General features: G+C 40.1%; 1 protein-coding gene across 1 annotated transcript in view; it reads right to left on the reverse strand.

The window, feature by feature from the left end:
- Positions 1-23,485: 23,485 nt before the first annotated feature.
- The window catches only part of GUCY1A2 (guanylate cyclase 1 soluble subunit alpha 2), a 151,731-nt gene continuing 149,895 nt past the window's right edge, over positions 23,486-25,321 (reverse strand). Inside the window, exon 8 of the mRNA XM_051608903.1 lies at positions 23,486-24,374. Within this exon, the coding sequence (XP_051464863.1) occupies positions 24,167-24,374 (208 nt within the window). The 3' untranslated portion in view covers positions 23,486-24,166. The remainder of the gene's footprint in view (positions 24,375-25,321) is intronic.

The following is a 25,321-nucleotide window of genomic DNA, read 5'->3' on the forward strand; positions in this document are numbered from 1 at the left end:
AATGTCTCAGACTTAATCCTGCAATGCCTCTGCTCCAGGTGCTCAGGAAGAGTCAACACAAAACCGAGTGTGTAGATAAACACCAAGAAGATTAAAGACCCCCAAGTCTTTCTTGTAACACTAATCTTGGCTCATCATTGGGTCTTCATTTATTTTCTTAGTCCACATGTTCTTTTTTTTCCTAAGGAATGGGGCAAATCCTGTGATAGATCACATGAAAAATTTTGTGCTGAGAAATTTCAGCAGAAATCTACCTTTTATTTAATTTTTTTTTTCTGCCCAATGAAGAACCACCAGATGGCCTTTTCAGCTCCAGTCAAATCCTTACCTTCTATACTTGCTTCCTGAAGACAGCCCACCTCTTTTCCCCCAGACCAACTATGATGTCCAGTCCATCTCATAACAGTAGGTTTCCAGTGCATTATACCATCTCCTGCTGATGCTGGTATGACTTTCATATTCCTTTTCTCCCATTTTTCCCTTGGTCCGCAGATCATTCTGTATTCTCTTTTTCCAGTGTCTTCCATATAAGAATATAAACCCAGACTTTTTCTTGAAGGGCACACCTACCCAATAGCTTGTCTGCAACAATATCCATAGTGAATGATACATAAGGGAGCGCATAAAAAAAGTATTATGAGACCTCTGGTTGGTACATTCTCCCAGACTCCTGCAACAAAGGATTAGTGGGTTCCTGAGCTAAAAATAGCATGCAGTTCGACATGTTTAAAATCAGCAGATGAATCTACCTTCCATCAGCTCTTCTAATTGCTTCTATTTTAGTCTCTGAAATGTTCTGTTGGCACCAAGAGGCACAATTTGATTACACACTCGATGAAAACAGTTTCACTTGCATTCCTTGTTTTTAATGTGCTGCCTGTAACCTTATTAAGTATCCTTTATTTCTGGCATTGTAAGAAACACAGAATAATAATTTTCTATCCTGTTTTGCTGTGTTATTCAGAGATCTTTATCAAAGTTATGTCTTCTCAAACTTGGGCAATTCTTGCCTATTTAATTTCTAGCAGATACATAACAGCTTTCATGATCATAGGATCATTAAGGTTGGAAGGGACCTTAAAGATCATCAAGTTTCAACCTCCCTGCCATGAGCAGGGAACCCTACCACTAGACCAGGTTCCACAAAACCTCGTCCAACCTGGCCTTAAAAACCTTCAGGGATGGGGCATCAACAACCTCCCTGGGAAACCCATTCCAGTTCCTCACCACCCTTAGAGTGAAGAGTTTCTTCCTAACATCTAACCTAAATCTCCCCTGTCTCTGTTCAAAACCATTACCCCTTGTCCTATCACTGTCTTCTCTGATGAAAAGCCCCTCCCCAGCTTTCCTGTAGCCCCTTTCAAGTACTGGAAGGTGCTACAAGGTCTCCCTGGAGCCTTCTCTTCTCCAGGCTGAACAGCCCCAACTCTCTCAGCCTGTATTCAGAGCAGAGCTGCTCCAGGCCTTTGATCATCTTGGTGGCCCTTTTGATCATCTGGACCCTTTCCAACATATTTTTCTTGTGCTGAGGGCACCAGAACTGTACACAGTACTCCAGGTGGGGTCTCACCAGAGCAGAGTAGAGGGGCAGAATCACCTCCCTGGCCCTGCTGGCCACACTTCTTTTGATGCAGCCCAGGACACAACTGGCTCTCTGGGCTCCAGCACACACTGGTGGCTCATGTTGAGCTTCTCATCTACTACCACCCCTAAGTCTTTCTCCTCAGGACTGCTCTCCAGCCATTCTCCCCCCAGCCTGTATTTGTGCCTGGGGTTGTGCCAACCCAGGTGCAGGACCCTGCACTTGGCCTTGTTGAACTTCATGAGGTTGGCACTGGCCCACCTCTCCAGCCTGTCAAGGTCCCTCTGGATGGCGTCACTTCCCTCTTGGGCATCAAAGACACCACACAGCTTGGTATCATCTGAAAACTTGCTGAGGAGACACTCAATCCCACTGTCCATGTCTCCAACAAAGATGTTAAACAGCTCTGGTCCCAATATTGACCCCTGAGGGACACCACTCGTCACCTGCCTCCATTTGGACATTGAGTCATTGACCACAACTCTCTCGGTGCAGCCATCCAGCTAATTTCTTATCCACGGAGTAGTCCATCTGTCAAATCCATGCCTTGTCAGTTTGGAGACCAGGATGTCATGTGGGACAGTGTCAAAGGCCTTGCACAAATCCAGGTAGATGACGTCAGTTGTTCTGCCACCATCCACCATCTCTGTAGCCTTCTTGTAGAAGGCCACCAGATTGGTCAAGCATGACTTGCCCTTAGTGAAGCCATGCTGGCTGTCACCAATCACCTCTTTATTTTCCATGTGCCTTAGCAGACATTCCAGGAGGAAAGCTGTCCTTGTCTGTACCTTTTTTCTACTCCTTTTGTAGCCTTCTGTGCTGGAATTATCTCGACAGCATATGGGCATTAAGCTGAATGTATGCCTTATTTTCATACAGGGGCATAAATGAGCCTTACAGCACAAAGTGAGATCTCAAAATGCAGTGTTATGACAGTAGAAGAGTAACTAAACCCAGGTAAAAATGCTCTCATAATTTCCTGGTTGACAGTATTCCCAAATCTGTTGTGACTTGCAAATACGAGAGTTATTCAAATTCCCATATATACATTCTGAAATAATTTTCTGGAATAAATGTAAAGACAGGAATAAGCAAATTATCAGTCTCTTTCTTGAAAAATGTTCAGCAGGCATAAAGCCAGCTTTGCAAAGGGCAAAAATCCCTGAAGTTTTAAGATCAGTTAGACCTTCTTCAGCTTTAGCTTTAGCCACACAAAAGCCAAGCACATTTGGTACTGAAATGTCAGAAGTAAATTCCTTTGCCAACATTTTGAATTAAATGAAATTCCATTTTCTCCCAGTAACACATTCCAAAGAAAAATATTGCAACCAATTTTAGTTAATGGTCTTCTGTAAAAAATAGCAGAGCAAAATGAGTCATGTTCTCAGTTGGAGATATAGAAAATATGCAGAAGGATGAAAAAATGGGCAACACGATCAGTATTTGTAAGGCTGATGACATTACATTGTACCAGCTTCCTTTGCTCTTGCATTGGTACCAGTGAGCTAGTGTCACTATTTCACTGTAACTTCACCAGTTTTCTAATTCTGCTCTGTAGGACTTAAGCCTGGTTCTGCTCTGTTGTTCTACAGAACCAAGGACTGAACAATCACTGGAAGAAATTAGACATTAAAGTATCACCCAAAACAGGCATTTTCTTTCAAAGAATCACAGAATGTTTGGAGTTGGAAGGGACCTTGAAGATCATTGAGTTCCAACTCCCCAGCATGGGCAGGGACACCCCCCACTAGAACAGGCTGCTCAGAGCCCCATTCAACCTGCCCTTGAACACCTCCAGGGATGGAGCCTCCACATCTCTGGGCAGCCTGTTCCAGTGCCTCACCACCCTTACACTGAAGAATTTATCCCTGATCTCTAACCTAAATCTCTCTTCCTTCAGCTTAAAACCATTACCCCTTGTCCTCTTACTGCAAGCCCCTGTAAAAAGTCCCTCCCCAGCTTTCCTGTAGCCCCTTCAGGTACTGGAAGGCCAGTATGAGGTTCCCCTGGAGCCTTCTCTTTCTCAGACTGAACAGCCCCAACTCCCTCAGCCTGTCCTCATAAGAGAGGTGCTCCAGCCCTCGGATCATTTTCATGGCCCTTCTCTGGACACGTTCCAACAGGTCCACATCTTTCTTGTGCTGGGGGCACCAGAGCTGGATGGAGTATTTCAGGTGAGGTTTCACCAAGGCAAGAGTAGAGGGACAGAATCACCTCTCTTGATCTGCTGGCCACACTTCTTTTGATACAGCCCAGGATGGAGTTGGCCTTCTGGGCTGCAACTGCACATTGGTGGCTCATGTCCAGCTTTTGATCCACTAGTACCCCCAGGTCCTTTTCCACAGGGCTGCTCGCAAGTGTGACCTCCCCCAGCCTCTATTCATATCTTGGGTTACCTCAGCCCAGGTGCAGGACCCTGCACTTGGCCTTGTTGAACCTCATGAGGTTCACCTGGGCCCACTTCTCTAGCTTGTCCAGGTCCCTCTGGATGGCATCCCATCCTTCTGGCATATTGACTGCCCCACCTAGCTTGGTGTCATCAGCAAACTTGCTGAGGGTGCTCTCAATGCCACTGTCAATATCATTAATGAAGATATTAAACAACACTGGGCCCAGCACTGACCCCTGAGGGACACTATTTGTCACTATTTTCCATCTGGACTTAGAGCCATTGACCACTACCCTCTTGACACGACCATCCAGTCAATTCCTTATCCACTGAACAATCCACCCATCAAACCCATATCTCTCCAATTTAGAGAGGAGGATGTTGTGGGGGACCGTGTTAAAGGCCTTGCAGAAGTCCGGATAGATGACATCCACTGCTTTTCCCTGGTCGACTGATGCAGTCACTTTGTTGTAGAAAGCCACTAGGTTGGTCAGACAGGACTTGTCCCTGGTAAAGCCATGCTGGCTGTCCTGGACCACCTCCTTGTCCTCCACGTGCCTTAGCATGTCTTCTAGGAGGATCTGTTTCCAACAATCTGTTCTACTTCTTTAGCAGCTATGCCTCAAAATTCCAAAAGTTCAGTCAAGAACAAAGGCTTTAGTAACATGCTTACATGCCCCTTGTCCTGTTGCTACATTCCCCTGTAAAAAGTCCCTCCCCAGCTTTGTTTTAGGCCCTCTTCAGGTACTGGAAGGTCTCCTCATTGGTTTTTCATGTCCATGAAAACCAGTGCTTGCATATCAAGGGAGATACACACTGTGTGTTTAAGGCTCTGGCATTTTGTTACAGTATGTTTTACTAGTTCATTGTTTAACACTGCATTTAGATTTGTGGTTAAGGGGAGGTTTGAGAGCTAGGAGTGAAAAGAGGTTCTTTTCCACAAACACCTTCACTGACTTTCTGGACTGTTTCCATTGAATTGGGTTTTAGTACATTTTAATTCTGCTCACCATAGGTAAGCTGTCAACAGAAAGAGAGAAAATTTCAATGATTCATCATGATTTTCAATAGATTTTGCATGATTTATTGATGTAAATATATTGTAAATAAGTGGTTGGACATTAAAGGGCAAATGAAATGTTCTTTCTTTAACAGACAATTTGTAAATGAAGAGTATAAATAGAACATAGTCATCACCACTTTATTTTATGTCATTCCAATCTACCATCAGTTTCACTTCATATACAAATTCACCTTTTTTGTCATCTTGAATACCTAGAAATATTGCATAATGAAGCATGTAATTTACACTGTGTATGACTCATAATTAATTACAAATAAAAAGTATACAAAATGATTAAAATGCATCACTACATGAAAAGCAAGGAAGTTATAGTAGACGTTCTGATTAACTATAAATGCTTACATATTTGTACACATCATTTTAATCTGAGCTGGCAAGATTATATATCTGATGCTTTTGATCAGGAATACTGGTTCTGATGTCTGCGCTACTCAAGAGGAAGCAGTATTTCCAGACGTAATGAGCCACTTAAGAAACATTTATGAAACTGCATAGGGTGAAATGTAGTCATTTTAGAAAACAAAAATAAAGTATTTGACTTTGTAAAATATAAGCAATTTAATTCATGCCATACAGATACATTGTATATTAAAACAATACTGTAAGGTGGCATTGTAAATGAACTATAACAGAGCTATAACATTTTAAAAATAAGCAATTCACATGGCATTTGTATAATAAAATAGCAGATGTACAATATTATTTACATTGCAAACCAAGGAGAGTAATCCCATGAAACTGCAGCTAACAAATTATTCAAAACAGTGTTCACAGACCTGATTCATAACACATATAGGAATGTGTGTAGAATGTATGGAAAAAATAAGTCCTTATATACCTGAAATGCTGCACTAGATACTGGGTGTGTGACTCCCACCTACAACCCTCTGATGAGGTACTGGCCACAGTCCTGCCACCCTTGCTCACAACATTTGCAGAAGGCCTGGCCAAAGCACACTTTGCATTAGGTCCCCACATCCTTTAAATTACCTGTTCACCTGAGCACATGCAGGACTGCAGCCTAAATGGTCCATGTAACTAAGCTTTAAATCCAAGGGCAAGACAGGGGAAAGCGCTGTCTGTTCCTACATGGAATGCACTACACATACTGGACTATGATTCTGTTTGCAGTCGAAGCACCTACCCAGCAAATAGAACACTTGCAGAATTTGACCACTAATGGTTTTGTACAGCAAGGAGCATGGGATACAGTTTCAATGTTCTCTGCAGACTTTTAGCCCAAAGAAGGACTCCTATTAGCCGTACCAGGAGTCATATGGTTTTGTTTTGCAAGGATTATCAGGAGGTAGGGAGTCTGCAATTGTTGAGAAAACCGTGTTTCTGGCATGGCAGTACTGACCAAAGTGTTGACTCTGCTGTAATAATCTGCTTTATTTGTGAAGGCTTAGGACCCCTGCAGATCAGTCCTGATTCACAATAACATTCCAAGTTCCTGCCATAAAACTTTGCTAGAAAGTGAATGCTACTTTGCTGAGTCCCAGCAGGGTATTTGGGTATTGACCATTTCAGCAACTAATGTTCAAACAATGGTTATTAAAAAGGAGAGTCATCTCTTGCCACATGGCAATATTATAGCTACTCAGTATAAAGTTTACCTATGTAAACTCAGATATGACTCCTATGAGATGGATGACCAGTGTTGACCAGTGTATTTGAATGGTGTTAGTTCCACATGTGGCAACGGCAAAGAAGAAGGCTTAAGAGAACGTGAAGTTGACAAATGCTCTCTATCTCACAACCCCTCTCACTTATCTATTTTTTTTCCCTTTTCTTCTTTTCTTATTGTTCCAGATGGTACCAATAACATACTCCTGCCAACATCTGAAATTCAAAATGCTGCTTTTTCCATCTTTTTGCTTAGTACTTGCCAGGCTGAAATGCGTGACCATGTGTCTGCACTCTGAGCTGACTGAGCAATGTCTCAACATGTGCTGTGTTTATTCACAAGAGTCCAGTGCACTCATCTCACCATATCCATACATATGGATAAATCCAACATACTCATACAGAACTCTCCTCACCTGAAATACAGAATTGTTCTGCACATGTTTAGTGTGGCCTTTTAGCCTGGATTTCCAGACAGCGGGCAGCCTAATCAGAGCTATTGACATGGCTGAAGAGATGTAAAAAAATTCCAGACAGAGAGGAAAAGGTACCCCAGAAATGATGAAGCAGCTACTCTTACACGTGGCAGTATTGGAAGGCAAGTAAGAAACGTACTACCAGATGCAGACTCAACGTATGAGAACTCGTATAATACAAAGACACGGACTTATACTAATATTTTTGACATTTTAAAGAATGAGAGAATAAAAACAAATACAGTTTGGATGGTATCTTAAGCGCCTGACAGTGGAACTGAACTGGTACTTTTCTCACTGTTATTGCAGCACTTGAAAACCAAGCTCTGTCAATGAAATCCAGTGATCAGCTACATTTGTGACAATGTAACTTTTTATTGACTTCCAATGTGAGTATGTGGGGGTAGAAAGAAATATTTTAGGAGCAACTCTTAGGTGTATCAGCAAAGTTTAGTGAGGAAAAAAAAAAATACTAACTTTCCTATTATACCTTTTTTTTTTTTAAACTAAGTACACACATTTCTTGTGTGTGAATTTTCTGGATTTGTTTTAATAGTCTACCTTCACCTCTTCAGTGACTTAGCTCTGAAATACATAACAGAGGTATCCTGGTCATAATTATGAACAAAATGTTCTTCAGTGGAATTTCTCTGGAAATTAACTTTTTTATTTTATTTTTTTTCTGGGTACTGTGTTACTAACATGACAAAAATTACTTAATGTGAGCTACCTAACAAAGGACTAGGTAAAATAAGGTGAGACCTGACTTGAAGGAAATGTGAATGGTTTTAATTTTTTTTTTTTTTTAAATCCAGATAATTTCTCCATTACAGTAAAATTCCAGATAAAATGGGAAGCAGAAATTGGAACAATCTTGGATGAAAGCTAGCACCAGTGTCCATGGCAAAGGCTTCATCAAATATGTCAAAATGACTCAAGAAACTGCGTAAGCATTGCAGGAACTTTGGAATTTACTCAGCTGAACTTCAAAGGCTTTTGTTGTTTTGCTGATCACTAGTAACTCATAAATTAGATTTCAGATCTATTTATCTTTATGAATCAGGTACTGCACAAAGGCCATGCACCAAAATAGCTCATTACTTTTCCCTTTCAAACACATTAATGGGGAGTCAGAGTAGGATGGAGCCCACCACAAGCTAACTAGAAGCATGAGAAGAGAGTATTTGTTAAATGGAAATGTTATTGTTAGCATTTAGACAAGTGTTATTACTTAGACAAGGCAAAACTTCGTTTGGTCCTGTCAAGAACAAGAAAACTGGTATTTTGATTATAAACATTTATATGGATGGTAGCCTAAAACTAGAGGCATTGAAATAGAAGATGTATAGTATATTGTATATTGCTTTTCTTATAGACTGTACCTCATGTTTCTAATAGGGTGACAAGTAAAATTTTTAGGAAAAACTAAAAGGACCTCATTGTAACAAACACCATTACAGCAGGTCACACTATGAAAGCAAGATGTGAAATCACAAGGCAGTGCAGACATGCTGTTAAAAGGTAATTTGGAGCACTCGAAGTAGGATGTTTTATCCTCCTGCTGTCTGTTAACAACATGCCTGCATGAGTCTTCTGAAGTTTTTTCTTCTTGTTTGAGGCCTTCCGTGGCTTTGGAAAAAAAGAAGGGATAGAAGAAGCAAACTGTTTGCCCTCAGTTACATTTTGCAAGAATTGTAGCATAAAAGCCTACTCAAAAGGGGGCAGAAAGAAAAATTAAGAATTATTGATAGAAGCCGAACAGAACAAGGCTGTTCAACAAGTTATTGGTTTGTGGTTTTTTTTCCTTTTAAAGAAGTCGCAGGCTATTGGCACTGTCTGTGTTTGCTAGAAAAAAGACATGGCTTCCTCAGAAACAGATTAAGGAAAGGCATTCACTGATCTCTCTAGCTTGCAAGATTTACAGATAGCATCTGCTTTTCCATTTCCCAGCAACACATGGAGAAAGACCCCTTGCTGTATGGAGGCCTGTGTAAACAGTAACTCACAAAACAGTGACTTTAAAACAAGAAGAATAAACTTTAGATTCCTTTTTGTTTTTTCAGAAGCTCCACAGCTATCAAGATATACATTCTGTTATAGGAAGAGCAGTACAAATATTAAAGCTTTTAAGACCATATGTAGTTCACTGCACACACAATTTTCCCATGGCCTACACACATGGCACATCAATTTATTACATAGAATCATGATCCCGTAGAGGGATTAATACTGAATCCTGCTGTGTTACAGTGGTGTTGCAGCCTTGAATAATTCTTGTTCAATGACACAATACAGGTCTGGTTAATACATATATTATGTACTTCAACTGCTCGCAGTCAAAGACAAATGACAGAACCAAACTTTACTGCTTTGTTTTCAAGTAGATAGGTCTTTGGTAAGTAACAAATTCAGTTGGTTTGGGGAAGCAATTGTAACTGAAATAGTAATTTGCAACCAGATTTGCAACCAGAGGTACTTACTGTAACTTCCAGACCACTAAGACTGCCAAATAAATCCCAATAAAATGCTGAATTGCAGTATGCAGAGTTTGTATGGACTATGCTTCTGTTGGCAGGTGGATTCATTTGCTGAACAGCTAGGACAAGGAACCAGACTTGATTTTGCAATTATTCCCTTGATTTCAGTGTGGGAAGATCTTGGCTTATGTGCTTTGCTGAGCTTTTCTGCCAAAGCTAGCTCACAGTATATAATATAATCTCTCACCTGCCACATCCCTTCCTGGGAGATTGCAGGCTGATGTTTTAAAATAATCTTCAGATTTACATAGCACTAAAATTAATCTCTTAACCATTAAATTGACAGAAATGTCTAGGGACACCACCTTACCTCCTTTGCATAATACTGAAATGGAAATACTGTCATTAATTACATTATCCTTGCATCTCTAAGAAATTTTAGATAAACTGCTTCACGAATGTCACGGTGCTCTAAAGCCTGACAGAGCGCTTTAATGATGTGAAATATTATTTTAATGCTAAGCATCCTCTGTAAGTAGTGCAAGATTGCAACCTTGTTACTCAGTGTCTTGTTACTCAGTGCAGAATGCTTGTACACTTGAAGTCCAAGTCTCTTCAGAGAAGCTTTACAGGACACACTAAAGCAGTATTGCGGAATTACACAAAAAGCATTTGCACACAAGAGAGAGCCGTGCATTTCCAAAGGAGCACACACTTTGAGGGGGTCGGTCTTCACATCTTAGGAGTACCAAGTATTTTCACCCAGCTTGCAAAACAGAGGAGCTTGATACTAAACAAGCAGCAATTCTCAGCATTCATAAAGCTGAGATTAAAATTGCATTGCATTAACTGCTCCTTCCCTTTGTTCTGCTCTCAGTAAATGACAGACCACCAATGTGTGGCTCATAATTCCTACTAAAAAATCCCACTTCTAAAACTGAGCATCATGAACTTACGTGAACACCCATAAAAATCCAAGTTTTTTACTCATACCTACAATTTACCTTCAGGTATGTCTGGCCCTTTTATTTGAGCTGTTTGTGACCACTGTAGCCAGGAACTAGCCCTCAGGATTTACTTTGGCAACACTGAAATCAAAGGCAAAAGAAGAAAGATACAACTCTACGGCATCAAACATTAATCATCCTCTAGAGTAACCTGCAGAGGAAAGGAAGATGAGCCTGAATTAATTGCCAGTTAAAGAATTAATTTCAGAATTGCAGCAGTCTCCTGGAAGGAAGGTTTAAAGAAGTATCAAAAGCATGAGATTTTCCATTCACAGTTTCATGAATTTCATGGGCTTTCCATTAGATGGGAGAGTCAGGACCACAAGGAAAGACAACTAGGAAAGTTACCTGTTCTTCTAGAAGAGATATTGCCTGCAAAGTTCAATTTGTTCTCAAAGGCTTTAGAAAGAGACTAAACTATGACTTGATGGGCTCAAGCTGTGGAGCTCATGGCAATAACAACTAGCTTGTTTTGCAAAAGTTTCTCATAATTGTGCATTTATCCCAATAAAAGAAATTCAAACAACCAGAAAATTTTTAGTAGCATTCAATCCTCTAAAGTTTACTATAGGGGCAGAACAAAGTGGCAGAAAGAATAAGAGGATTAGTTGCAACTGTGAAACATTGGTTGGACTTACCAGGATGGTGGTCTAAGCTTAACATCTGTGTGTTGGACCAGGGGATGGCACAACCAGACTACACACAGCCTGTTCAAAACACTGGGGAATTCTGCAAAGAGGAATTGCCTAATTTTTATAAACTGGGAAGGGTGAAAATCAAATCAAGAAGGGATATACAGTCACTCCTAGCAGAGGAGCCCATCGTATTCAGAAAAAAAGCAGTATTGATTCTTTTACAGTACTGAAATATTCCACTGTTACTAATCTCTGGGTTCCAATGGAACTAAGTTTAAAAACAAAAGGATAATGATGACCAAGCCTCTCACCAAAGAAAATATGGACGCCAAAAATGCTTGATTTGGTTCACAGCAATCCCAAGAGTAGGTGATAATACAACCATAGTTATCTCTAGATAATTCAAGTTGTGTCCACATATTTTGAATTTTTTATTCCTATTTTCCTACATATTGAACCTGTCATATCATGTCCTATAAAATAAAAAGAATGCCATGAAATGCATACACAAGGTAGGATATGCAAAGCAGCTAACTGCTGGTGCTGCTTATCCTGATATTTCTATTTCACAACTGAACCTTAACACACCTTAACACACTGCAGTAATAATGGGACACAGTGAATGCCAGATAAATTCTAATCAAATCCCAAAATTGAGATTGCTCTTGACGTCTCTTAGAATTATGACCAAAGGATTCTACAAAAACAAATTGCAAAAATGACTCATATCTAAAAGACAGAGAGCATAAATACTTAAAAGATATTATTCACAGTGATTTGATTTGCTGATGTAAGTTATTATTTAGACCCTACACTTGTCAATGCCCCAGATCTGAAATGCAGAGATTTTATGAGGTGCACAGAAAACACACATACTACAGAAAGAATTTCTAAAGAAAGTGGTGCCAATTATTCCTGAGCTGCACATAGGTCTGTCTCTGAACATGAAAGCAAAAACAATTACTTCAGTTGTAGTGCAAACTGTATGCAACTACTGCCAGTCCTCTGTTCAGCTGAGACTCAGCCTGTACCTTGCAGAACTTTGTACCTTGAACAAACAGGTTGAGGCTCCCTATCTGCAGCAGACTGATGCTCATTATGGTCATATGCAGCATGATGGAAGTGCTCTGCTATGGAAAATAAATAACTGAAGAAGAATAAAGAAGTGCTTTGTTTTGGTTTGTTATAAGTCCAAGCAAGAAGTAATACAAATTTACAAAATCTTGGCATAAAAAAGAAGTATTTAAAATGCCAATGTTTGATGTACTGAAAAATAATTATCCACTCTTTAGTAATGATATGCTGAGGTTTGGAAAGTTGTTCTCACTGTAGCTCTCTTACTGGATTTAGGCTTTGGGACTTAAGATTTTATTTTTCAGTTGAGTAAGTTTAGCGAGAAATTATCTCCCCCCCTTCCAAAAAAAAAGAAAAAAAAAAAAAAGAGGAAAAATAAAAAGAGAGAGAGAGAGAAATATTTAGTCAGTCTTCTTTTCAGCAGTCAAATAATGGCTTTAACATAATGACTTCCACTGCCTAACCTGAGGTACATGATTTTGACAGGACTGTGGCCAAACTGATTCAGCTGATAAAGCAGCAACCACTAGGTGGATCTAGAAGGTGAACAAAGCAGAATAAGACTAAACTCTGCCAATCTTCCAGTTGGTGATTCAGATTTATTTATTTTTTTTTGTAATATTACGGGTAACTTGCTTTGAGTTGAGCATTTTTGTTGCTTTTTCTCCAGATGTCATGATATTTTGATATACCTTCACCTTCATTACTGAATTCATTTTTCTCTAGCAAGCGCATAATGTCTATTTTTAGCTCCATGAGCTACTAATCCAGTTTCTCTGACAATTGCAATTTGTTGGAAAAGATGACTAGTGTTACATTGTCTCAGAGCTATGAAAAATTAGCTGCTAAACTGACCTTTAAAGCAAGTGAGAATAATGTGTCTGCAATTCCACAGGGTTTGGATTTCATTATCACAGCAGTGTGTATGAGATGGGATGCCTCCGCTGCACAACTAAGACTCTCTGTTTTGTCTTCCTGGTAATTATAGAAACTGTTTACTGTACATGGAAAATCTGCAAGTTTTCTCAGCTCTTGAGGACAATACTAATTCGCCTTCTCTGGAGAGAGTGACAATTCAGTGTGGAGGACTGCATGCCATTGCTTCTTCCCAAAAAGACCTTTCCCACGGCCTCCATAACTAGGACTGGGGTGGAAATTGCCACAGATGTCTAAGGATCAGAATGGCAATTGCAAACAGAAGAGAGAAGTATGGGAGCAAAGTGGCAGCCCTAGTTCTTCCCACATGCTTCTGGTTCAGAGCCTGACCCATGACCCTTTCAGAGAATCTGGGTGCTCCAAGTGCATAACAATACACGTACAATTTAGGACAGGCCAGAGAGAAGCTTTAGTAAAAATGATCATAGTGAGAGGACATTCAGGCAGCATCACCCTCTGTGCTCCCCTGCTCTTTGCTGAGTGATTGCAGAAACCAATCTATACACTGTCTCGGGAAAAAGAAAGAGGTGAGGAAAAATTATTATCTCAGTGTTAAGAAAACCAGATATTTGCTCCTGGGAAGTATGGATTCCTTGAGTAGCTTGCTAACTGCCACTATTCTCTCCCTGTGTTAGCTTCTGTTCTATCCTTTTACATCTTCTCATTCTTACCAGCAGTGGGATCCATTGCACCCACAGTATGGCAGCATGGCAGCTAACCTGAACTACTCCTCCACCTCTGCACTGCAGTCACCAGCCACAGAGAAGAGCACCCTGAAGGCAGTGGTTTATCTCATCCTTAACACTTTCTCCAGGAAAGATCATTCTTTGAGATGCCAGGTTGTCTGCACCGACTGTAGAGGGACCCATAATTTTTAAATAACTAAATTTAGGCTAGCTGAATTTCACTCAGTCTTCCAGCAATTTCCCAGACCCTTTGTGCTCTAGAGTACATTGGGTCCCAGTGCAACTTGGGCAGAGTGAGACAGAAGAATAATAAGCAATATTCCAGCATCAAAGACATTAGAGGCTGCAACTTAGTGAAGTGCTAATTTTCTAGCAAGGAATATAAATTCCACATTTTAGATGGGAATTTTGTCTAGACTGGGCTTTGTTTAGACTTCAGCAATTCACATAATGCTGGCATATCCTGGGCTGCTTTAAAAGATTATTCTGCCCCTCTACTGTGCCCTGGTGACACGTCACCTGGACTACTGCATCCAGCTCTGGAGCCCCCAACACAAGAAGGATGTGGACCTGTTGGAACGTGTCCAGAGGAGGGAAACAGAAATGATCAGAGGGCTGGAGCACCTTTCCTATGAAGACAGGCTGAGGGAGTTGGGGTTGTTCAGCCTGGAGAGGAGACTCCGGAGGGACCTTATAGTGACCTTCCAAAACCTGAAAGGAGCCAATAAGAAGGCTGGGGAAGACCTGTTCACAAGGGCCTGTAATGATAGGACATGGGGTAATGGCTTTCAGCTAGAAAAAGGTAGATTTAGGTTGGACATTAGGAAAAAAATCTTTAATATGAGGGTGGTGGATCACTGGAAATGGTTGCCTAGAGAGGTGGTAGGGGCCTCATTCTTGGAGACATTTGAGGTCAGTCTTGATGACACTCTGAGCAACCTGTTCTAGTGTGAGATGTCCCTGCTTATTGTAGGGGGGTTGGACTAAATGACCTTTAGAGGTCCCTTCCAACTCAAGACATTCTATGATTCTATGACATGTTAGGAAGTGCATTTAAAATCTTGCTTCAGGACACAATGTATATCTTAGTACACTCTGAGTTAAATCTAGACCTTACCTAACATGATCTACTTGACATTTTCACAGGTGTTTGGTGAAATACTGGTCTATTTGAAATAAACTATAGCAATTGTTGGTTGAATGTGCTTTTGAAAACTCTACAAATATGACTATTTCTGAAAGAATGGTGTGAACTTTAGATTACATCACGGACTGCATCTTTTTGTTATGATGCAACAGTCTTCCAAGCCTTCTTTCAGTTTAGGCATTTCTAAATCAGTTACTTACAAAGCAGAAGATCTTCCAATTTTTTTTTAAGTGTTAACATTAAGTACAATAACCCTACAAACTTTTCAAAAGGCATTCTTACTATCACTTTCTAATTTCTAGCTCTCTTGTAATGTTTCACATCATGTTTTGTATTCAGCATCAAAATTCATAGTGGAATGATGAGTCCTACCTCCAGAAAAATCAAATTATACAAAAAAAGTGTGACATTCTTTAGATTAGACATTAGGAAGAAATTCTTTAGTGTGAGGGTGGTAAGACACTGGCATAGGTTGCCCAGGGAAGTTGTTTGATGCCCCCTCCCTGGAAGCGTTCAAAGGCAGGTTGTATGGGGCTTGGAACAACCTGGTCTAGTGGGAGATGTCCCCACCCCCGCATCTTTAAGGTCCCTTCCAACCCAAAGCATTCGATGGTTTTCTTTCCTTGCATTTTGCATTTAGAATTTTTATACTTTCTTTTTGCCCCACATTTTTTTCTCAGCAACCAGAGCTTCAACTCTTAGTTAAAATACAATGCAGCTTTCCCTCCTCTGCATAGGAGTGTATTTCTCATGCAATTTCACTAAAATTCAAAGCATTATGGACTCTAAAACTCATCCTAATGCCTTGACAGTTCATGACATTATGTACAGCACTTTCTTGCATTTTGCATCATACCCGGAATACTCTCTGGGTCATCCAACTTCCAAATACACAAAAGCTGAAACTCAGAAGCACATCTGTGTACAGCAGCTCCCTCCTGCACACATACTTCACATTCTTTAGATGCTTTCTTTCTGTTAGCTGATTACCTACACGCTTGCAGGACCTGTGAGAAGCTGTCAGAGAGGAATGCTTACACACTTAAACACTAGCAAGCATCTGGGACTTAGAGACGTAATGAGAAAGTAAATCTTAGACTCAGCTTGACACTCACCCAGTGGATGAGCTATATTGAATGGGGTTGGCTGGGCAGTGCTTTCTCCTCTAGGATCCCTCAGAACACTATAAAGGTGGGTAAGGGTAACAAGCCTCATCCCCACTGAAGACAAGAGCATTCATATGCTCACAGCAACACATCTGGGAGCATCACCTTGAAAACTGGTGTAAAAAACTGCATAGGTTAGAAACAATTCCACATTTCATCATCCAGCACAGGTTAGCACTAGGAAAATGCACCTTTGCTGCTAGTTGTATATTTAGAATTTGCTTTCATACATTACTACGAACAATATTTCCAAGGAACATAAAATACATGGATTTATAAACCAGAATTCCAAAACTTTTTTTTAGGCATTCAGAACTTCAGGATCATTCAGCAATGCTAGGTTCAACCTTCAGAAAAAGGTTGTGTTTAAGCAGAGAAAAAGGGATTGAGAAGTATGTAGCTTTGAAAATTTTACCTTCTCCTTCTTGGCAAATGCAAATAACCTGAACCAGGCAGCTGTACCTCAAGTGTACAATTTCAGAATTATTTTAACCAATCAGAAATGCCAGAGAAAAATTTTAAATAAACATACATGTCTGTATCTTTTTTTCTCTTTCCATATGATTTGCTCTCTCAGCCAGTGGCTCACTCGTCGTAAAACCTCTCCTTTATAGTTATTTATTCCTAACCATGTTCTGCAATAATCTCAGAAACTCTGATATTGATTTAACAGTATCTTCCAGTCTCATTAGGGAAGGGAAAAATAGTACCTCAGAGGTATACTGGTAATAAACAAATGCCAAAAGGGATTAAACAGTGTTCCTCCTCTCTGGGTATTAATCAGGTTTAGCATCTATTTACTGTTGTGTGTAAAGCAGAAGCTATCCATTATATATACCTGCTGGTTTTACTGCTCACATTTATAATTCCTGGGTATATCTTATGTATACTGCTGGTACTGTTGTTTCTAGGATGGGAGACCAGTCCTACCCAGTGGGCAGACTTTAAAATACTCTGTTTACAACTAAAACTCTCTTCTAATGCTGGTCTATAGTTCTGAATTTGCTCTTCTTTATTTAAGGAAGAAGTGACATACATTATTATAAAACTAACAAAAAAAGCAACACCTCACAAAACTGAATTATTCCACTACATATTCTTATCCCCTGAGGAAGAGGATGGACAGATAAACATTACATGACAAGGCTCTTTTGCCATTTAATGCTTTGCTAAAAGGTGGCTTGTTGTACAAGAATCTGCGGAGAACAGATTAGCATGGCTTTACTTATTGCTTCAAGTCATTAGTGAGTATTGCCAGGAAATAATTACCTAGAAAACAAGCAGCTCCATGTGAGATTTTCTGCTAGTGAAAAGTTAATTTTGGGCCTAGAAATTCACAAAAGCACAAAAAATGTATATTAATGATAACCTGGAAGCTATCTGTTTGCTCTTTAGAATTTATATATATATATATATTTTATTACTATCTTTGTCACAGGACAACTAACAAGGTTTGTGTAGGCATTCTGGCATATAGTTCAGGTGAAGGTGGCTCAGAAGTTTCACATAATTGGGCTAGGGCCACAAATCTCAAAGGCTTTTCTAAATCAAAGGCCTAATGGTATCCAGGAGTTGTGATGCTGTATGTAAAGGGTTCAGCCACCAGAAGGAAGCAATTTCCAGAACTGCAGTAGCCCTTGTTCTCAACAGTCACCATGACTACCTTATCAAACCTTTTTTTATCCTGGAATATGCTTATCTATCTCTCTGCCACTTAGTTTGATTCAATTTATTCTGGCCAACGCAAAAATCTGAACAGCAGCACAAACTAAGAGGTTTGAGACACAGCACTTGGGCTGGAAAGACCTTAATTCAGGGGCACCATTTTTACTTATCTTGGTATCTTAAAAAATAAATGTCTAGTCTAAATTTGTCATCCCCAGTCACTGAACAAGTTAAGCACACTCAGGGATTTAGGCAGCCTCATGCTGCATCTACAACAGAGGGAACAAGTGTTTGATGCATTTATCTGTCCCCCAGTTTGAAAAAGGCATCTGATTCTTGGAATGCTAGAGCCAAAGTGGTCCAGAGAGGTGAAGGAAGAAGCAAGCACTGCTGCAGCCTAGGCAGCAGGGTGTCCGTCTTGGCGTCCTTTCACTTTGCTGCCTCCTCACTAGGCATAAAGCAGGGAAGACACTTGTTTCTCTGAAATCCTGTGTCTTCTCTTTTTGTCCAAAATAAAACATGTTCAGCCTCACTCTGCCTTTGGAAACTAAAATCCCAGCAGCAAACAGCCAGTTTAACATCTGCCACCACTGATACTTTTGTTAAGGCTGCCAGCAAAGTTGCCACTTTGCGTCACTTACTGTATTGGCCTCTCTAATGTGAACCCCAGCCCACAGAGAAGCAGACTGAGATGCCTCATGCTCTTTTTCAGAGACCATTTTGTTGCTATAGTGACACAGTGATACCAGCCTGGACCACAGACAACTGGAAGTCAACCTGTCTAAGCTACAGGAACAAGTAAGCATCTCCAGAGGTGAATGATCTGTCACCTATGACTGAGTTGTTACATTCCCTAGTTTCACTGTTTTGCTTCCTTTCATGCACGATTAACAGCCAAGTCACAAAAGATCAATCATGTATATGAGGTTAAACAGTTTACAGATTTTTGTTGTGAGGCTGCTCATGCATTGCAAATTCGTATTGCTAAGGAGTAACTCCTGGCTGCATGGACAAATTTAGTGCTTGGGAAGGTTAAAGACATGTCATGGACTGTTAATGTACTGACTTCTCCACCCAAATCCACCAGTGACAACCTGCATGATGGTCTTCTCCCTCTCTAAGGATGTGAATGCCTGCTGTGCCACTGTAGCAGTTTTGTCTTTGCTGCAAAGAAGAGTAAAATCAGCCCTTTAATCCCAGTTACTCTTTAGATATAAATAATACATATCCACAACAGATGCAAATAAGTGCAATTACAGGAATTTTTCACTATCTATGGCATATACAGTGTGCTAAGGGAAGGAAAGAGCAGGTCTTTTGAAGAGCAGAAGAAAAGCTGAGAGCAGGAAATGGCATGTAAGGTGATGGAATTACTAACAGTAGCAGGAGCAGATTGACTCCTGCCTGTTGAGTCCCCTGCACACTCAGCATGTTCAGTTCACCCACAGCCTCTCCTCAACCCCAGTAACGTGCTATGAATAATGTATTACCTGGAAAGAAAGGAACCAACTCTTTCTAAGCTTGACAAGCCTTTTTATGCTTCTTGTTTTGTTGCTAATTTCAGCATGTTCCTATTTCCAATATTCCACGTCTAATTTTGCAAAAGATCACCAGAACCCAAAAACAAAGCCAGAAGCTCTGAGACTGCATTAGGACAGGGAACTAGCTCTACACGGTGAGCTTTGAGCACTCAGCAGTGGTGAGGTAGTGGCCTGAGACTGGAAGAGGAAAACCCAGAAAATGCCGTAACTTTGTGATGCTGCTGTTGGATTACAGACTCCTTGGCAATGAAGCATGCCAGTGTGACAGCTTGTGACAGCTGAAGAATCTGAAAGCTTTCCAGTAGTTAACTTTGCCCAGCAACTAATGCAGGGTTCATACCCATTTGCAATTCCATGCAGCAATTTAGGCAGGATATTTTTTTCCTTCATTTTAAAATCAGTTAGCATAGTTTAAGCCTTAGTAAAATGTCCTGATACTTTCAAATGCATGCAACGTCATGGTTCTGCACTGCTGGCATTATGCAGAAAAAAAAAAAAAAGAAAAGAAAAGAAAGAGGGGTGTTTATGGAAACCAGAGAAAAGGTGGTTATACACTTGATATCACTGTTGGGCCCGGTATGGAATCTTAAAGCACCGGAGATGGCATCATAAAAATAGCAGTTGCACACATATGAACTGCAGTAGGGCCTGCTAATGACTCAACTCTGGGATTTCTTCTTGGAATAGGTGGTTCCCAGAGCAGATTTCCAGGGTTTTAAAAGCTTTGTTTTTTTGTTTGCAGAGGCATGTTTCCAGGCTCCAAAATCCCTTTCAAGACAGACTCAGATTTGAAAGTGGATGTGGGAATAAGCAGTGAAGCCAAAACCACAACCCTAATTAATGACTGTTGGGTCTTTGGAATAAAAAAAGAAATATCCTGTATGATCCTGCAAGAAAACCTCACATTGAGAGTTTTGGATAAGCAGCAATCCTCCCATGCAGTTGCTTTTGCCTTTGAATAGAGGATACTACCAGAGTGATGTAGAACAAGATCTATCCACCACCCTACCCCTTCCATCACCGTTTCCTTCGTACTTTGAGTTCCTGACTACTATGCACTGCATCAAAGAAGAGCCCATGTGATGGGGAGCTTCAAGAAGATGGAAAAATTGGACACAAGATCTGTAAAAAGTGTTCTTGAGGAATGACTGTTGCTTCTGTTTGTTTAGAACTCATGACTTTTGTACAAGAAGTTGGCCCCTGGGTCTGCCTCTGTGGTCAGTCCAGGGTCTCTGGTTCCTCTGAGCCTGGAGCAGAGGGAAGCTGCACAGAAAGTTTGCAACAAAGAAACCAATGACCCCAGCTAAGATGTCCTCACATCATCCTTCCTTTGGGCTGCACAGCTAATATGCAGCAGAACTCCCTCTGTCTTCAGAGAGGGTGGATTTGGTTCTTAGCAGAAATTAGACAGCAGATGTTGCTACTTGCAGCTATGTGAAGAAATGCAGGACTGTCAGAGGAACAAAAGATCATTTGTTTTATAGGAAGGAAAACAGAAGACAATTCCAACTACAGGCTGTGATTTCTGCATCCATTTCAGCACCTCTAACTTCTCCACCTCATCATCCCAAAGTATAAAAACTCTGAGAAGCTTTTTATTTATTAAGACAATGCCAGGCAAATGAGAAAGTTCTCCTTTCACTATAAGGAAGTGTTGCTGAAGAAAAGTTGAGGCTGACTACCATCTAATTGACTTCATAGATTCGACCTTGATGATCAATTTCATTTCACTTCACAAAGATGTCCAACAAAATAAACTTGCAACCTAATATTAAAAGCAGCAGATGCAACCACTAGGTTAAAGAGTGTTAGGAATTTGGTTTACACTTTTCTTACATTGAGATAGAAAAATGTCCCTAGAGAGTCCACAATTTTTTATTAACTTCTTGTTGTAACACAAAAACAAGTAATACAATACTTAGCATCAGCGCTGCAGTTCTGGACATGTCACCTTTACACAAGCTTATAAAAAGCAGAGATTTATGCAGTAAATTCTTATACAGTAAATCTACTCTAATTTGAGGAGCTAGATGATTTCTTTGCGAACACTGTCATTGTCTCCATGGTGATGCTGACACCAATTTTCAGTTTTTGCACTCATCTCCATGATTATAAATTTCCTTATAGAATAAAAAGTCACTTGAGAGGATGAGGATGGTGAGCTACAAGCTTTCGGTCTGAACCTCTATATTTGTTCTCTTCACAGAAGACTGAGGGTGGTGAGAAGAGAAAAAGAGTGGGCAGAGAGATTTGTACTCTGACAGCAGCACCTATGGAACAATGAAGATGTGCTGGTGAAGTCAGAATGAAATCTCAGTCTATTGATAGCTATATGAAAAATATTCACTCTAGGGAAGAAGGTAATGACATCAAAACCACAGCTTTATTAGCCAGGAAGTGGTGGTCTCTTCCCTTGGTGAAACATGAACTCTTCTCTACTCATAATTCTTGCAAGTCTCACTGGTGTTCCCAGGAAAAAAATGCATGCTACATCCTGTCTGTGTGCAAACTAATGGCTATAGGCTGAAACTTGTCACTCTATGCAGAAAGCTGTCAGATCTGCAGTTTGCATGGAAATTCTACAACCTCAAGCACAAACAGTTTTTGTCAAGTCATTTTTTCAGATAGACAGTAGAGCTGCAGATCCAGTTTACCAAGATAGATGAAAGATTAACTCCTCCAATCCCAAACAAGTTCTCAGATTAATTGAGGAAATCTTGAACATCAGTGTTCCACTAGGAAGTCAGGGAATTTCCATTTAAGCCACTTTCTGGTCCAATTTCCATGCATCTAACCTCTTCAGGCAAGAAAAAAATCACACCAGCATAGTAAGTTCAGATGTCCTCTACCTGCTGAAGTCTGTATAGGTTCAAGATAGTCCTTTCTCATCCAGAAAGGCTTCAGGGAAAGGAAGCCTGAAACATGTTCAGCATAGGCTAGCAGTGCCATGCAGATTTCTTCAAACTAACATGGACTACTGGTCAAAGAGGAAAACACAGCATCATTACTCCCTCCACAGAAAGACCTAATTGGATAATTTGGACACATGGTGAAAATTCAGACACATTTTCAAAAGCTGCCTCAAGTGATGACTACTAAATCTATAAGCTAACTCTAGTTTCTGGTCTGGATTATAGTTTCTTATGCCTCCTAGTGCTGTTGAGAGCCTTATCTTTGATTTAAGTGATCTCTGATCAGGCCCATGTAAAAGCTAAGCCACTTCAGAACCACTGCACAAGTGTTAACTAACAACCTGCAAGAGCAGAACAACATCGGCCAACTCCAGTACAACCCTAAAGGAAGCACACCTGCAGAGGAAAACTGACTGCTATTATTTTTTAAAAGGAAAACCTGAGAAATAAACAATTATTTCAATGGGATTAACTGAAGACAATAAAGTTAAAATAATTTTCAACATAAAATAACTGGCCTTTTTTCAAAAAATTGACATGGACTCATCTAAATCTTGAACTGTCATTTGTACTAAACCTGGGAAAGTGTTGCCTGCCCCTTTTCAGTGGTTTTTTTTTGGTCTACATTAGATCTTTCAGCCAATCCAGCAACAGAGGAAATTTCTAGATGAGCATTATTAATAACAGATACAATTTTTAATAACTGACCTCTAGCAGGAACATAAATCCTACCAAAAAATATGAAAAACCAGTATTCAGAGAGTTTCCAGTGTCTGATGGAATTTCTCAGAAGTTGTTTTCACCAGATCAAAATTTTTAAAAAGCCCAGGACCTCGACCAAAAATCAGTTTGGCTGATAATTTAGTGGGAAACAAGCCCTACTGGACAGAACTTTCTATTTGATAATACATTGATCTACACTTTGTCTGCATTGTCCTGGAAGAACTGGACATATGGCACAAATACTGGACATTACTTTATATAAGCAAGACAATGCTCATCTAAAGCTTTAGCGTAAACATCAGGTAAAGAGATTTACCAAAGAGTTTTCTTCTGTAAAATATTGATATTTTTGTTGCCAAAAAGTCTAGAAATTACTTCTTCCCACTTGCATAACAATAAGGTTTGATAGCTAGAATGTATGAAATATACAATAGCTTCTGAAAAGCTAAGCTCACTCAGCTTACAGTATGTGGAATGTAATTATCCAGAAAGTGAAATATGTATAAAAATAGGTAGAATTCCTACAATATTTGTATTGAATTATAATTCCTCCTGCCAGGAAGGTTACAACAGGTCTACAGTATACATATGAAATGTTTGTTCATAAAGTTAAAAAACATCATTACCTTACTGGAGAACACATTAAATGTAGGAATGCATAATCAGAACTGACTCTCAATTCTGCTTAGCTGGTGCAGATCTACAGAGAACCATCATCCCTTCTTCACAAAACAAAACTGACCTCTAATTTGAGAGTTGGGGTTTTGTTTTGTTTGGTTTGTCATAGAGGGGCCAGACTGAAGTTTATGCAAGAAATTCCTCTGGAAGTGGAAGTACATTGTTTAATTCTTTTTCCCTGTCTCCACTTTCTTTACTGACAGCAGTCACCCACCTTTTAAATTATTATTGCCTGACATTACACGGAGCTTTTACTGCTTGTTCAGAACAAGGCAGTGAAATGGAAAGAACCTCCAACTCCCCTGTCATGACCCAGTTCTGGGCTTGTGCTTTTTTGACGAGTCTTTGATCTGCAGCAGGCCTCATAGGCTTGTCTCCCGGAGGAACATGGTACCAATGTTGTAAGAAACTTTTCTCACTCTAGCAGATGTGATGGAGGGTTTTGGTGGCTTCTGACCACTTTTGACCTCGAGGAAGTAACAGATGCCAGGAATTTCCTTTGGAAAGTTTTCTGGAAGCTCTTCACGGGAACGAGGGATAAAAATAAAATTTTCTTCCTTTTTCAAAAGCCTAGGAAAAAAAAAACAAAACAGACCGATATAAAAAACTGCAAAACACAGTCAAGAAACATCTCTTTGGAAGAGACTGATCCTATCTGGTCCCAAATAAAAAATGAGTTGAAAGTGTTATGTAACATTAAAAAAACCCCTAAGCCAGGATCCTCAGCTGATATGTATTAACTTAGCATCATCCACCTCAAGGAGCTCTGTTGACTGAGATCAGCTGAGGAGATGGCCCAAATAAACACATTCTCTGAAAATCAGTGTCAGCATTCAGAAAGTCATGTACTGGAAAGAGAACCAAATTCATAATGATCATTAGCCATAATGTATCATTTGGCTCACTTTAAACACTCCAGTCAGGCCAGTTGTACTGAAATGAACATTTTGGAGTGACAACTACCACCAGGTCTCCAGCTGGAAAGTAGTCATGAAGGTGACAGTGTCTGGCAGCTCGCACAGGTAGCAGCAGAGTGGTCATTTTATGCCCTTCATGTAGTCAGTACTGTATTTCATAAATCAAGTTCAAATACAGCAAATGAAGCTTCAAGAAAAAACAACCAAACAAACAAACAAAAAACCAGGATCAAATTAAGAATCATAGAATCATGCTAGATCTGACATTATTCATCAAAAGTACCACGGGTTTTATGTGGGTGATCTGGCTGGGGTCAAAAGGGGTTACAGGTTCACGGGAGCCAGGAAGCCATTCTCCAGGCATGCCTACACAAGTGGTACAACAGCATAGGCCTGACTATCCACCTTTATGCTATTTCTTGTCTTCCTCCATGTGAAGAAATCTGTCTCTAGCTAGATCTGAAACTTTGGGGCTTCTTTATCAAGTATCCTCCATGGAACTAGTTGGACTTGTAGAATAAAGAAAATAATTCTATGCATTTTCTTTTTGTTTCAAATAAACTAGGTTGGGGTATTCAATCCCTCACAGCACTGAAAAGA

This window comes from Apus apus, chromosome 1, assembly GCF_020740795.1.
Source record: "Apus apus isolate bApuApu2 chromosome 1, bApuApu2.pri.cur, whole genome shotgun sequence".
NCBI lineage: Eukaryota > Metazoa > Chordata > Aves > Apodiformes > Apodidae > Apus > Apus apus.